The sequence below is a fragment of the Capricornis sumatraensis genome, chromosome 1 (assembly GCF_032405125.1).
Source record: "Capricornis sumatraensis isolate serow.1 chromosome 1, serow.2, whole genome shotgun sequence".
NCBI lineage: Eukaryota > Metazoa > Chordata > Mammalia > Artiodactyla > Bovidae > Capricornis > Capricornis sumatraensis.
The window spans coordinates 202703342-202719238 of NC_091069.1; the positions used below are offsets into that span (position 1 = coordinate 202703342).

Consider the following 15897-nt stretch of genomic DNA (forward strand, 5'->3'; position numbering starts at 1 on the left):
AGTCTTTTCCCAATCCTCCTCATATCTAATCAACATCATCTGGACAGATTCATCCTGAGGTGGTGCAGCAGTTTCTTCCTTTTACCCACTGTACCATTCTAGAACATCTCTCTCACTTCCTGACGTGTGGACCATATCAAGACTACCAGCATAGTTGTCACCTCATATCTGTGATGAGTATTACTGTTACCCATAACCCTCGAGATTAAGCAAGCATAACTGGGCAGTGGGAGAAGCACCAGATTAAAGTCTTGTACACTTCAGCCCCACTCTTTTTTGCCACTTGCAAACACTAATAACTTGTATCCCAGAATTAGGCATGGGAGGGAAAAAAGAGTGAAAAGGGACTAACTGTATGTCACATATCAGCTTGAGTTTCTTCACGCCCCCAACCCCAACCTCATATTTAAACAAATATTCTATCCAAATAGGATATGTCCTATGGAATTGCCACTTTTAGAACTTGTACTGCCTGTCTAAAGTGTGTTCCACTGGGAACTTAAAACATAGATTCCCACAATACATTCAGCAGGATCAGTTATAATCACTGGGTGTGTATCAGCTCAAAAGGACCCTCCTACAATGTTTTATCAACCCATTGTCCAATTTGTGAGTTATCTGAATCCAGTCGAAACAATTTTTGATCCCACCCGTGGGTACTACACAGCATCACAGTGACTTGTGTCCTAGTGTTTAGAATGGCAACCACAATCACTATCAGATCCCTGACAAAGATTCTAATTGGGAGAATGGAGGTTTATCTACGTAATATTGATAGTGTGTCTGCCTTTTTTGTTCACATTGATGTGTCTTGAGTTTCACTTAAAATTGTTGCCACTCTAGTGCATTTTAATTTTGTACAATCATTGAGGTAAATCTTAGAGAAAAAATACAAATACATGGAACTTTCCAAAAAGAACAGGACATTTAGGGCACAAAGAAACAGTTTCTACAAAGAGGAAAAGGTAAAAATAACGCTGATACGAATCCTAAGTGAAAATAAAAAGACCCTTCTACCTGGAAATTTGAAAACCTATTATATAATTCTATAGTGAAAGGAGTATTACCAACAAAGAATTCCTGAAAAATAATGAAAACTATATCAGAATCTCTGTAAAGCTGTGTACAAGAAAATTTGTAGCCTTAACATCTATATCAAAAATGAAAGGAATGTAAATAAATTCCTAAATTAAATAACCAGAAAAAAAAAACCAAAAGAGAGCATAAGGGAAGAAATGATAAAAACAGAATTAGGTGACTAGAGAACTTCCCTGGTGGTTCAGTTGGTAAAGAATCCACTTGCAATGCAGGAGACATGGGTTTGACCCCTGGGTTGGGAAGATCACCTGGAGAAAGAAATGACAACCCACTCCAGTTTTCTTGCCTGGGAAATCCTATGGATAGAGAAGCCTGGCTGGCTAGAGTCCATGGGGTTGCAAGAGTTGGACACAACTTAATGACTAAACCACCAGGTGAATAGAAAAATTGAAATTAAAATTCTGGTTTCTTAAAAAACTAACAAATCACTGGCTAATTTATTTAAGGTAAATAAAGGAAGAAAACAAAAGTAAAAAATGAGAACAAGAAAGAATGACTAACAATGCAGAGGGAAAATGAAAATAAATCCTATGTGGATAAATTTGAAAACCTAGATATGATTTTTTAGGAAAATACAGTTATTACAATCAACCTCCATAGAGAAAGCTTAAACAGAACAACTTCAAAACAGAGAAAGTTATCAAGAAATTGTTCACACACACACACACACACAAACCCAACAACCAAAAACAAAACCAGGCAAGTAGTTTCACAGAATTTTACCAAACTTTTAGAGTCCAGATGGTCTCAAAGTTACATAGATTGTTTTAGGGCATAGAAAATTAGAACTTCCAAATTCTTTTTACAAAACAAGTATAACATTGATACCTGAACTTGATAAAGATAAAAATAAATACAAGTACTCATGCAAATATCTTAATATACTATACTAGTAGTGAATAGATGCAAACCACACATGAAGAAAATGATACCCACACCCACATGGAGTTTACATCAGAGATGCAAAATAAATCAATATTATGAAATTATCAATTCACTCCCAAGGAAATAGATTAATATCTTAGGAAATCTCTCTTAATAGTATTTACTATATTGAGTCTAAAGAGAAAGGTTATATTATTTTTTCCATAGATGCTGGAAAAAAACTCTGGATAAAACAAAACCTATCCTCAAAACATCTCTCTCAAATGGTAGCTGTGTCAGGTTCGTGAAATTATAGAAAAATTCCTTATTTGTGTTACTAGTGCTATGTTCCCATTTGCAATAAATTTGATTTCCCCCCACAACTTGTTTACATGAAGCACAGGTAGGTTTCTGTAACAACCCAAGTGGGCCATTCAAAAAAAAGTAACTAAAGGTTTTCCTGCAAGATCAGACCAGTGCCACCAAAGTTGGGACCAAAGTTCAGCAGAGATTATCTGGGACCTCTGAAACCAAATTATTTTACCTGAACTTGGTAAAAAAAAAAACTCTTCAAAAGAAAAAAAGAGGTGGATGACTATTTACCATAAATATATCTCCATTTACAAACATGATAACATGGTATATGTAACATTATATGTGTGTATGTGTGTGCATGATCACATGTGAGTGTGTGTTTGTGTGTAAAATTGTAAAAGCTAGCCATTCACCTAATGGGAAAACACTGAAGGCATTCTCAGTAAGGTCAAGAAATAGACAAGCATGCCTACTATCTTGACAACTATTATATTGTTCTGGAAGTATCAGCCAGTACTATTGCACAACAGAAAACAGTTAAGACACATTAGAATTGTAAAAGTAAGAGAAGAAGCTTTCCTATTTTTAGATGATCTGATAGAATACCTGGAAAATCCCAGATAATCAATGATAAAGCTAACAATAGAATTATTCATCAAAGTAGAAAGATATTAACATACAACAACTTTTATATACAAAAATAATAACCAATTAGAAGATATATAATGGAAGGAAGACCAGCAAAAAGATAAAATACAGTGAAGAAACATACAAAAAAATTTTCAAAACCTATATGAACTATAAAACACTACTGAAAGACACGAATCTGACTTAAACAGGTGGAAAGATATTCCTTGTTCCTGGCTGATGAAAGTGAAAGTGAAGTTGCTCAGTCGTGTCCGACTCTTTGCGACCCCATGGACTGTAGCCTACCAGGCTCCCCCGTCCCTGGGATTCTCCAGGCAAGAACACTGGAGTGGGCTGCCATTTCCTTCTCCAATGCATGAAAGTGAAAAGTGAAAGTGAAGTTGCTCAGTCATGTCTGACTCTTAGCGACCCCATAGACTGTAGCCCACCAGGCTCTTACTGGAGTAGGGTGCCATTGCCTTCTCTGATTGAGATGCTAGTTCTACTTCATTTATAAACTTAATGCAGCCCCCTCAAACTACAAGCTTTTTTATGGAGCTAAGCAAGTTGCTAAAAAGTTCATGTGGAAATATAAACAAGAAATAGCTAGAAAAATACTGAAAAGAGCTAGAAAATAGCTAGAAAAATACTGAAAAGAGCTATAAGTGGGGACTCTGTTCTGTTAAGTCGCTTCAGTCGTGTCCACTAGCACCATGGAAATTAAAACTTACTATGAGGTCTCTATAGGCTCTTCCCTGGTGGTTCAGATGGTAAAGCGTCGGCCTACAATGCCTACCATGTGGGAGACCCAGGTTCAATCCCTGGGTCAGGAAGATCTCCTGGAGAAGGAAATGGCAACTCACTCTCATATTCTTGCCTGGAAAATCCCATGGATGGTGCAACCTGGTAGGTTACAGTCCATGGGGTTGCAAAGAGTCAGACACGACTGAGCAACTTCACTATGAGGTCTCTATGGGGCTTCCCAGGTGGTGCCAGTGGTAAAGAACCCACCTGCCAATGCAGTAGACATAAGAGACATGGGTTCAGTCCCTGGGTCAGGAAGATCCCCTGGAGGAGGGTATGGCAACCTACTCCAGTATTCTTGTCATGGAGAATGCCCTGGACAAAGGAGCCTGGAAAACTACAGTCCACAGGGTTGCAAAGAGTCGGACATGGACTGAAGCAACTTAACACACACACACACACAAAGACTCTATAATGAAAAGAGAGGTACTGGCAAATAAACAGACCAAAAGAGTGAAACATGAAGCCTCAAAATTGACCCAAATATATATACAGAAATTCTGTATTTGATAAAAGTAGTATTGCAAACCACTGGGCAAATATTTATTTAGCTAAATTGTGCTGGGACAATTGGAAAAAAATAAACTTGGAAAAAATTAAATGAATTCCATACAACATACATAAGAATAAACTTCAATTGAAGCAGTGGTCCAAATGGAAACAATAAACTCTACAAGTCCTAGAAGATAATATGGGTGAATTTCTCTATAACTTGGCTTCCTTTCAACTATGACTGAAAATCCAGATACAATAAAAAGATTTATAGCTATATAGATATATTGTAGATAAAAAAACAATAAATGGAGCAAAATGCTAATAGTAGGTAAAAGTCTAGATAAAAGATACATAGACACAAACATATATTTATATATTCTTTACCAGATTTTCATGTATTTATATATGTATATATTGTGTTTTGAAATATTTTTACAATTTTAAGTTTGAAATAGTTTAAAAAGTTTTTTACATTTCAAAAAAGTATGTATTGTACCAACTAATATTTACAAATGTAAAAATTACTTGTATAATCTAAATTATATAGATATATAAATACACATTCATAAACATGCATGTTCCAAAGGATTAAATAGCTATTTTAAGCAGGTGTGACTTTAGATATTTTTATGCATTATCTTTTTTACTTCTTTATATTTCCTTTTATGAGCCATTTATTTCAGCATAAGAGGATAAAAATTTTGTTTTTAAAGTTTCTCAAAGCATTGCTTACAGTAGTGAAAAAATAGAAATAATCTAAATGGACACAAATAGGTGAATGAGTATGATAAAAATGATAAGTAATAAAATTAAGCAATGAAAACAGATACTTGTTCTTATTTTAACGGTTGATCAATTATTCAGAATTCTTTTGGCATTGTATAGCAATAAAATCTTACTTCTGAAACTGCAATTGTTAAAAATAATTTTAAAATAACTTTGGTTTTTCTAAACATACACTGAGGGCTTCCCTGGTTGGTCAGTGATAACAAATCCACCTGCCAATGCAAGAGATGCAGGTTTGATCCCTGGTCTGGGAAGATCCCAAATGCTGTGGAGCAATTAAGCCCCTGGGCCACAACTACTGAGCCTGAATTTTCACAAACCACACACACTTTATGTAACCACCCCCAAGATCAAGAAACAGTACATTACTAGCATAACAGACCCACAAAATAAAATTTTTTTTATATGCACTAGGTGTTTGTTTAGATTTACTCACATCTTAGACCTTTTCTTTGCTCACTATTTCTTTTGGAAGATAGCCCTTCTTTCAGGGTTATTTTTCTTTATCCCAAAGTATATTTATCAGAGTTCCTTTATTAGGGATCTGTTGTTGTTAATAGCAAATTTTCAGTTTTGTTAAAAATATCTTAAACGCATCTTTACTCTTGAAAGATACTTTTAAACTTTTTAGTTCTAGGTAGACAGTTATTTTCTCTTGTGTATGTGTCAGTTGCTCAGTCGTGTCCAACTCTTTGCAACCCCATGGCCTGTAGCCCACCAGGCTCCTCTGTCCATGGAATTCTCCAGGCAAGAATGAGTTGCCATGCCCTTCTCCATTTTTTTTTTTCCTCTTAGTACTTTGAAGATAATAATTCTCTGCTCCTGGCTTTAATTGTTGCTGATGTGAAATCAGCTGTTAATATATCTCCTGTTAATAAACATTTTGGTTTTTCTTTCTGGATGCTTTGGAAATAACTGTGTTTGTGTTTTGAAGTTTCACTACAATGTGTTTAGGTATGCATTTCTTTTCAATTATCCTGCTTGAGGCTTCCTGAATCTAAGAATTTAGCCATTATTTCTCTAAATTTTGCCTTACCCCCATTTTCTCTATTGTACCCTTCTGTGCGTGTGTGTGTGCTTAGTTGCTAAGTCATGTCCAACTTTGCAACCGCCTGGACTGTGGCCCGCCAGGCTCCTCTGTCCATGGGATTTTCTCAAACAAGAATACTGGTGTGTGCTGCCATTTCCTTCTCCAGGGGACCTTACTGACCTGGTACTCTTCTAGATCTCCCATCTGACATAACTAGAACATTCTTACTGTAACATCTTTGTCTCTTACCCTACCTTTTTACATTTTCTCTTTGCTTGTCTATGTTGCATTTCAAGTAATTTCCCATTCACTGATTTTCTTTGCAGTTGTCTACTCTTCTGTTTAACTCATCCACTCTTCCGAATTAAAGATTTTGGTTTTAATTTTTAGAAGTTCTATTTTGTTCTTGTTTTTAGAAAATTTCTGGCCAATTTCAAATGTCCCTGGTTCTTTTATCATATCTTAAATAGTCTTAGCTTTTAAATATATTGAAGATAGTTATTTGCATTTGCTTCTGCCTGGCACTATCAAGCCAAGCACACTTTTAAACTGTCTTTTTAGGCTGGAGCTGTCTCATACCATTTGAGCAGAACTAATTCTAGCCCTAAATTGGTATGAGCATGAGGACTGCTCATTTCTGCCTCCAAAAAATGGGAGGGTGTCCCTGTGAATCTAACCTGCCATATTGTTCAATATTTTATTTTACTACTCTATTCAGAAACTATTATAATATAGACCCAATGATTGAAGGTTATATTAGAAATATATCTATCACATATTATAGTATCTATATTTGAATAGCAGAAAAGACAACTTCCCTTCATTGTTCTAAATTATCTTGGCTCTTTTTAGACACCTATTATTTCATATGTTTTAGAATCTATTGTCAAAATAAAAAATATTCGTAGGGTGTTGATAGGCAATGTATGTACATATACTATGTATATAATTGAGACAGAGAATCTGTGTTTAAAATTTGGTTATTTATAATATTTAATCTTACTATGTTTCTGGTTAATATTCTTAAGTTTTTTTCATAATTAAAAGATTTTTTTCTGTTATAGTTTCTATTTAATTATCTTGGGATTGTTTTTGATATCCACTTTATACAAATGACTTACTAGTTTTAAGGATTTTTTTGGTCATTGCATGCAAGACTGCCAAAACAAGCAATAAAGTAATAAGGGCCTCAATTAATGGCTTATTTTCAAAATATCAATAGTACAAGGATCATTTCTACTTTTCAGCCTGGGCAGCCCTGGAGGAGAAAATGCCAATTGCTCTAGGGCTTCCCTGGTGGCTCAGACGGTAAAGTGTCTGTCTGTAATGTGGGAGACCTGGGTTCGATTCCTGGGTTGGGAAGATCCCCTGGAGAAGGAAATGGCAATCCACTCCAGCACTCTTGTCTGGAAAATCCCCTGGACGGAAGGGCCTGATAGGTTATAGTCCATGCGGTCACAAAGAGTCGGACACGACTGAGTGACTTCACTTCACTTCCTTAATGTTTATAAAATAAATTAAATTACAGTGGTTCCTGAAGCAAACAAGCAAAAAAAGTTGAAATGAATTTCTTCTAGAAATTCAACACTTCAATTTAGAATCTACACGTTTTATGCTTCATTAAACATAGCTCTATTACTAATCATTTTCACCAAGAACATACACAGCTATCCCTTTCTAGGGTCGCTCTCTAACAAAAATCCACCGCAGCCTCTACACTTGCCCACCCCACCCCCTTGCATGACAGTTTCACTTCAACAAACAAAAACACCGCAGAACACTGAGAGGCATGCCACATTTCCGAAATGACATCAACTTAGAATCCTTCAAAGCTCAGAAACTATTTTTTTTTTCTTTTCTCATCAAGTATGTCACCACCACATATCCATCCTCTTGTGTCTTGCACATTTTAGTAGTTAGATCTCAGCAAAATATTCTTTGGATGGCATCACCGACTCAATGGACATGAGTCTGAGTAAACTCTGGGAGTTGGCAATGGACAGGGAGGCCTGGCGTGCTGCAGTCCATGGGTGGCAAAAAGTCGGACACGACTGAGCGACTGAATTGAACTGAAAATATTCCTCGAATGTTTACTGGGAGGGCGGATGGCACCTCTGTCCACGGGAATTCTTCAGGCAAGAATACTGGAGTGGGTTGCCATGCCCTCCTCCAGGAGATCTTCCCAACTCAGGAATCGAACCCAAGTCTCCCGTACTGCAGGCGGATTCTTTACCATCTCAAACACCAGGGAAACCCAAAAGTACTGCAGTGGGTAGCCTATCCCTTCTTCAGGGGATCTTCCCCACCCAGGAGTCGAACCGGGGTCTCCTTCATTACAGGCGGTTTCTTTACCAGCGGAGCTACCAGGGAAGTCCAGGATTAACTCTAAAACCTATAAATAGAATAAAATATAATAAATTACACACAATGTGTGAAAACGCGAGCACTACGTATTTTTCTCTTAAAAGATTTTCTTTTTACCCTCAAGAACCTAGTTTTGGCTCCACAAAACACTGATTTCCCTCAACAGTCATTTAGAAAACAAGACTTAAGGGTCAAAGCATATATATAGAAATAACTTTTTTGCTAGAGGATTATAATTGCAATATAAGACAGGAGATCCCAAAGGAACCTGAGACACTGCCTTGCCCTGATTTGGACGAAAGACCCAGGCGATTAGTGAAAAACGTTTCCTGCATCCCTCGGGTGTGTGCAGCTGGAGCGGTCTCCCAGAAAGTAACCGCAGAGACCACTGCGGTCAACCAGCATTTGCAGTCACCAGCGCAGTACCCTGAACGGTTTCTCCTACCCGCCAGCCGGCGCTCCCTAGTAAACAGACTGCCTGCAGCCCTCCGAGCCAACCCCCGGTTTCCTGGGTTACTGGCCTCCGCGCTCCTCCCATGTTCTCTCAGAGAAACGGCGATCTTACGTTCTTGGCGCGTGACGCAGCACGCTGTGGTATAAATACGTGCGGCCGGCAGCCTCGCTCTCTCTCATCGCGCGGCAAGCTTTCAAGATGGCGCAGGTGAGTGTTCGTGTTGGTGCCGGGAGTGAGCTGATTTTTCGCCTGTTGTAGATGAGTTTTGTAGCTGGCTAGTTGAGATCGTCTAATTTTAAGCAGAGGAAGGGTAAAATGGGGACTTCGGTTAGGAACACAAGCAGAACGTAAAGGTTGTGAGTTTTTTCTTAACTCCTGTCGACTGCCATGCGGTCTTGTGCATTTCTAGGTAGGCCCGAATTGGCTTACGATGGTTGGTCGTGGCAGCGCAGGGAACGAAGAGGAGGCAGGACGGTGAGCGGGGCTAGTGGGACAGCCTTTGGGCCATTACTTTTTTTTTTTATCTCGCGCCTGATAACGCCGATGATACCCTGTTTGTTTCCACAAGGAAGCGACGGTCGGTAATGCAGCAAGTCTAATGGCTTTGCCAGGCGGAGGGAGAGAGCTGAGGCACTCAACTTCCGGAATAGCCGCGGTTGCAGAAGTTTCAGAGAAGTTAAAAGTTAGGAAGAGGTTTCTTCATTATCTCACGATAAAAGTTTTTTAAATGGTGAAAGCCAGAACTCTTAGGCGAATGTAAAAGTGGCGTTTTTCAAAATTTTTACTTACTAAATAAGGGAACCAGTACCTAAAGCCGGTTAAAGAGCTTTAAAGCCATCCAAAGAGCATTTGAAATGTTAGGGTAAAACTGCATTTCTAAACCTAATTGGTACTCAGAGGTATAAATTGCCCAGTCAAGTCCAGCTGCTAGTATTCTCTTATACCAGTTTCAGCTAAGTCGCTCAGTCGTGTCCTACTCTTTGCGACCCCATGGACTGCAGCACGCCAGGCTTCCCTGTCATCACTAACTCCAGGAGCTTGCTCAGACTTACTTCCTTCGAGTCGGTGTTGCCATACAACCATCTCATCCTCTGTTGTTCCCTTCTCGTGCCTTCAGTTTTTTCCCAGCATCAGGGTCTTTTCCAGTGAGTCAGTTCTTCTCGTCAGATGGCCAGAGTAATGGAGCTTCAGCATGAATATTCAGGACTGATTTCCTTTAGGATTGATTGGTTAGATCATGCAGTCCAAGAGACTCTAAAAAATTTTCTCCAGCACCACAGTTAAAAAGCATCAATTCTTCAGCGCTCAGCTTTCTTTATGGTCCAACTTTCACATCTATACATGACTGCTGGAAAAACCATAGATTGTTTCAAAGTTTGGATAAAAAATTTTGACACAAATATGTTTTTTTAAAAAGCAGAACAGATTAAAGATTCCAAGTGGTAGGCTACCTGATTCCCCACCTGCAGTGGGGGTGGCAGTAGTAAAGACATACCTGGTAATTTGAAATTGAACATGTGCCGTCTGGAAAATAATAAAAGCCCACAAAACTTAGTGTTGATAATTTGAGGGGGGAAAAAATGGACCTGATCAGAAGTTCTGATCAAGCTCTAGGTAACTTGTTGAAAGGAGGTTGATTCTCTTAATTTTTTCCATTTGAAAAATAGGATTCTTGGGAATCTTCTGGTGAAGGAAACTATAGGTCACCATGTACTTTGAGCTTTCTTGAATTTTGCAGTTGTGAAACATTTATATGATGAACAAGGGAAATTTCCAGCAGATTTCATGAAACTTGGTTTTTAACCAAGTTAATGAGTGTACTCCCCTACTCATAGCCAGGTTAGAAAAACTTAGGGTGTAGAATTTTGCACCATTTCAAACATATATAGCCTCATTGTACATCTCTGCACTGATAACAGGGTTTTGGTTTTATATGTGAATAAATTGTTGTAGAGAGCCATACTTACATTAACTTTTCTGTAGAAGAAAGACAAGAAGCCTAAGAAGTCAACCTGGAAGTTTAATTTGGATCTTACTCATCCAGTAGAAGATGGAATTTTTGATTCTGGAAATTTTGTAAGTATCACTCTACTCAGCTTGGTTTTATCATTTTAGTAGAATTTCTAATAATAAATTATATAATCTTGGATTTTAACCTAATCTCTGTTCCTAGGGTACCTTCCCTAGTGAATATCTAGGGTTTTCTTCCCTAGTGTGGCATTTTTTCTGTTTTAAAATAGGAACAATTTCTGCGGGAAAAGGTTAAAGTGAATGGAAAAACTGGAAATCTTGGGAATGTCGTTCACATTGAACGCTTCAAGAATAAAATCATAGTCGTTTCTGAGAAACAGTTCTCTAAAAGGTTGGTATGTGTTTTCTATCGTGTTTTGTTTAAACAGTGTTGGGTGCTGTAATATTAGAATGTGTTTGAAGAAACATGTCTGTTGTGTAATACGGGAGTAGTGTCCTAGCTTCTAATAGAGCAGCCAGTCAGAGGTAAATTTCTCTAGTGTTCGTCCTGTGGCCAGTTTTCATTCATTAAAATTTTCTTAACAGATAGTAAATATTAATACTTCATAGTGACAGCACTGTTTGTTACTGCATAGCCTAGCATGAACCAAACACACTAGGTAGCCACTACCAAGGAACTTAAATTTAAGCATAGAAGAGAGATAATGAAATGCAGTAATGTAAGTAGTTGATAAGAGCTGTGTGTAAGTGCATAAAGAAAGTTGTTTAAAGTGGTCAGGCAAAGCTTCATCTAAATGAAATACAGGAGTGAACCAAAGACTTAGATGCCTGTGGTGGTAGTACATATTAGCTATGGCTGTGAATTAATCACTAGGGATTTGGAGATGAAGTATCTGTCCCCAAGGTTCTTATGAACATGCAGATAACTGTTAAAAATGCAATATTGTAATTGCTGCATTGCAGGTAGAGATTGGGATAGCAGGAGTTTGCGGAGAACCTGAGAGTAAGCTTAGTGTTGCCAATGGAATGAGATTCCTAATGGGGAGCAACATTGACAGAGGGCAGGGAAGCTTGAGAGGAATGCGTAGGAGTTCAGAATTGTAAAACATAAAGGGAGAGTGATTGGAATAATGAAATCAGGCCACGCTGAAAGCTTTTTTTACAAGGACTGTGCCATATGCATGTTTTAAGACTGGATAATCTTGAACTTGTGAATAAGATTCAACCCTGTTGACAGGTTGCCTCTTGTTGATCCAAGATGGGATTGAAATTAGGGAGATTGGTGGTAAAGAGAATGTCGATATTGGCTTGTAACATTTGAAGAATGAGATCATATTGTTTAATTTAAAAATCTAACGTCGCAGTAAGACTGAAGAGGAAGCTACTATTACTGCTATCCTTCATATTAGTCTCCAGCATATAAAGTTTATTGCGAGGGTGGGGGAGAATAAGGGTTTTGTTGTAGGGCATAAATTGATACTAATTGGGGTTGAGAATGCTACCTTATATCCCTAGCAGCCTTGCTCAGTGTTTAGTACAAATGAAATAGAGGGAACTAGGAACACAGAAGATGAATATGACAGTGCATCTTATATAGGCCTTTATTAAGTATTATATTTAATGAAATTTATTTTTATTTTAAAGGTATTTGAAGTACCTTACCAAGAAATACCTTAAAAAGAACAATCTTCGTGATTGGCTTCGTGTGGTTGCATCTGACAAGGAGACTTACGAGCTTCGTTACTTCCAGATTAGTCAAGATGAAGATGAATCTGAGTCTGAGGACTAGATCTTGCCATCCTTCATAGGGCTTTGCTTGCTAATAAAACTAAGCATACAAAAGAAACATCTTGAAATGGACCTTTAGGCTATCAGTGAATAAAAAACATTACTCTGTATGTTAAACATTCATCTTTTATTTAAGTGTATGCTGTTCATACGGTGCTGGTTTTCCTTTAATACTTTTTTATAATTTGATTGGAGTGTAGTTGATTTACAGTGTTGTGTTAGTTTCAGGTATATAGCAAAGTGAATGAGTTATATATCCACTCATTCTTTTGTCATGTAGACCATTACAGAGTACTGAGTACAGTTCCCTGTGCTATAACAGCAGTTCTTTAGTTATATGTTTCATGTATGCTAAGTTGCTTCAGTTGTGTCCAACTCTGCAAACCCATGGACTGTAGCCTGCCAGTCTCCTCTGTCCATGGGATTCTCCAGGCAATACTGGAGTGGGTTGCCATTTCCTACTGTCATCTGTTTTATGTATAGTAGTGTATACGTGCCAGTGTCAGTCTCCCAGTGTATCCTTCTCCCCCGTATCCCCTGGTAATCATAAGATTTCTGCATCTGATTTCTGTTTTGTAAATAAGCTTTTGTCCACCTCCCCCCCACCCCCAAATATTTTGTATAAGCAATATTTAAATAGCTTATAGCTAGTGGAATTTCAGGATTTATCTAATGTACTGGTTTTACAGACGTCCTCAAGTTAAAAGTATATAGCAAAAACACAGTTGGGTGTAACTATATAATAAAATATTTAGATTTGATCAACAGTCTATCTTTGTACAATGTGTAAATGAAATCTAAGCAGTCAGTTCAGTCGCTCAGTCGTGTCCAACTCTTTGCGACCCTGTGAATTGCAGCACGCTTGGCCTCCCTGTCCACCAACTCCCTGAGTTGGTGATGCCATCCAGCCATCTCATCCTCTCGTACCCTTCTCCTGCCCCCAATCCCTCCCAGCATCAGTCTTTTCCAATGAGTAAAAGTATTGGAGTTTCAGCTTTAGCATCAATCCTTCCAAAGAACACCCAGGACAGATCTTTAGAATGGACTGGTTGGATCTTGCAGTCCAAGGGACTCTCAAGAGTCTTCACCAACAACACAGTTCAAAAGCATCAATTCTTTGGTGCTCATCTTTCTTCACAGTCCAACTCACATCCATACATGACCACAGGAAAAACCATAGCCTTGACTAGATGGACCTTTGTCAGCAAAGTAATGTCTCTGCTTTTGAATATGCTATCTAGGTTGGTCATAACTTTCCTTCCAAGGAGTAAGTGTCTTTCAATTTCACGGCTGCAGTCACCATCTGCAGTGATTTTGGAGCCCCCCAAAATAAAGTCTGACACTGTTTCCCCATCTATTTCCCATGAAGTGATGGGACCAGATGCCATGATCTTAGTTTTCTGAATGTTGAGCTTTAAGCCAACTTTTCCACTCCTTTCACTTTCAAGAGGCTCTTTAGTTCCTCTTCACTTTCTTTAAGCAGAATGGTTAACAATCTCCAAATTGTAGATGAGAATTAATGGAAGGGAGGTACTAGAGCCATATCTCAGGGTGGTGGTAGTACCTTAGGTACTTAGATGGGCCGTGAATCCTAATGCCAGTAGAATAGTTTTGCCAGATTTTGACTATTCCAACTAAATACAGATGTGTGTGTAATTGGTTTTGGGAGTGTTAAATGTTTTCATTCTATTAAGAGCTTTAAGTACTCACCAAAGTTAACACAGCCACTCCTCCCTTAACTCTGCCCCGTTTGAATTGCTCATGTTTTCCACCAACATCCTACTGTGTGCTTTGTTGGGCATGGTGGATGCATTGAAGTAAAAACAGCCTGCTTTCTGGTATTGTGAGGGAAACTGACCACATGGTGAGGAAAATTGCATTAAAGTATAACAAAGGGGTTTTAAAAGAGTTTGATGTGGTTAATGGAAGGAAGTGTTTGAGCTGACCTAGAACAGGCAAAGGCAACTCTGGGTAAAGAGAAAAGGGTGCTTCAGGCAGAGGGAACAGCATAGCTAAAGTTCTCAGGACATTGGGGGTCTGGTTGGTATACCATGCATCTGGAGTAGAATGACTGGTCATGAGAAGAATCTGAAGGATTAAGTAGAAGCCACCCCGTGTAGGACAGAAGTTGATGCCTCCTTTTAATCCAGAGCTATGGAAAAGTGCTGAATTTTAAGTAGAGGGTAATGAGAATCCAATGAGGTAAGCATTTTGATAAAGATCAGTGGCTGCTTTATGAAGAATGGTTTTCAGTGGAGGTCATATTGGATGCTTCCCTGGTAGCTCAGCTGGTAAAAGAATCCGCCTGCAATGCAGGAGACCCCAGTTGGATTCCTAGGTTGGGAAGATCCTCTGGAGAAGGGAGAGGCTACCCACTCTGGTATTCTTGGGATTCCCTGGTGGCCCAGACGGTAAAGAATCCACCTGCATTGCTGGAGACCTGGGTTTGATCCCTGGGTTGGGAAGATCCTTTGGAGGAGGGCATGGCAATCCACTCCAGTATTCTTGCCTAGAGAATCCCCAGGGACAGAGGAGCCTGGTGGGCTACAGTCCATGGGGTTGCAAAGAGTCGGATACGACTGAGCAACTAAGCACATATTGGATGCAAGGATACAGAGGCTTATGGCTCGATCCTTGATGGTAGAGAAGAGTGAGGTGTTGGAGATGGGCAAGTAGATGATTTAGGGATTTTTCAGAGGATAAAATTTGGGGGGCTGGGTGATGGACATTGGTGAAATGGGAGAAATGTCAAGGGTGACATACAGTGGGCTTAGATGGTGGCGTTTGCTGAGTTTGGTTACAGTGGAAGAAGTAGGTTTAGGCCACGCTGAATTTGAGGTCCAGAGAGTGTCAAGTATGAACTTGAATACAGTACAGGTTTTGAGCTCAGAGGAAGGATCTAGGTGAAGATAACCTGCTTGTCTTCTGCACATGGGTAGTAGAAAAAACAGTGGACATGGGTGAAATTGCCTATGGAGAGTGCAGGGTGAGGATAAAGTATTGCAAACACCAACTGCCTCCTTATTTCTCTCCTAATCTTTCAGAAAACAGTTACTTTAACTTTTGATCCTGTGTGCTGGAGCTTAGACACATTTTGCCAAGTAAGATACATATGCCTTTAAGGAGTTGGCAAGTTAGTTGAGATAAGCACTTTCATTTAACATTTTTTTTGAGAAAAGCTGCATGCTAGAACTGCTGATAGTAGTACTCACTCAGTCCTGTCCAACTCTTTGTGACCCTATGGACTGTAGCCCATCAGGCTCCTCTGTCCATGGGATTCTCCAGGCAAGAATACTGGAGT

The 15897-nt window shown here is 38.9% G+C and overlaps 1 protein-coding gene across 1 annotated transcript; it reads left to right on the forward strand.

The window, feature by feature from the left end:
- The first annotated feature begins 9031 nt into the window (after positions 1-9031).
- RPL22L1 (ribosomal protein L22 like 1) lies at positions 9032-13307 on the forward strand. The gene is made up of 4 exons (XM_068978676.1): positions 9032-9044; positions 10821-10913; positions 11078-11199; positions 12453-13307. Exons 1-4 carry the CDS (start codon positions 9036-9038, stop codon positions 12595-12597), a joined length of 369 nt encoding a protein of 122 aa, XP_068834777.1. The 5' UTR covers positions 9032-9035; the 3' UTR covers positions 12598-13307.
- Positions 13308-15897: the final 2590 nt, after the last annotated feature.

What these genes read in the sequence shown, in the direction of transcription:
- RPL22L1 (XM_068978676.1), top strand. An exon ending in TTTTTGATTCTGGAAATTTT is followed by an intron (nt 10,914 to 11,077) that starts GTAAGTATCACT and finishes GTTTTAAAATAG; the next exon opens with GAACAATTTCTGCGGGAAAA. An exon ending in GAGAAACAGTTCTCTAAAAG is followed by an intron (nt 11,200 to 12,452) that starts GTTGGTATGTGT and finishes TTTATTTTAAAG; the next exon opens with GTATTTGAAGTACCTTACCA.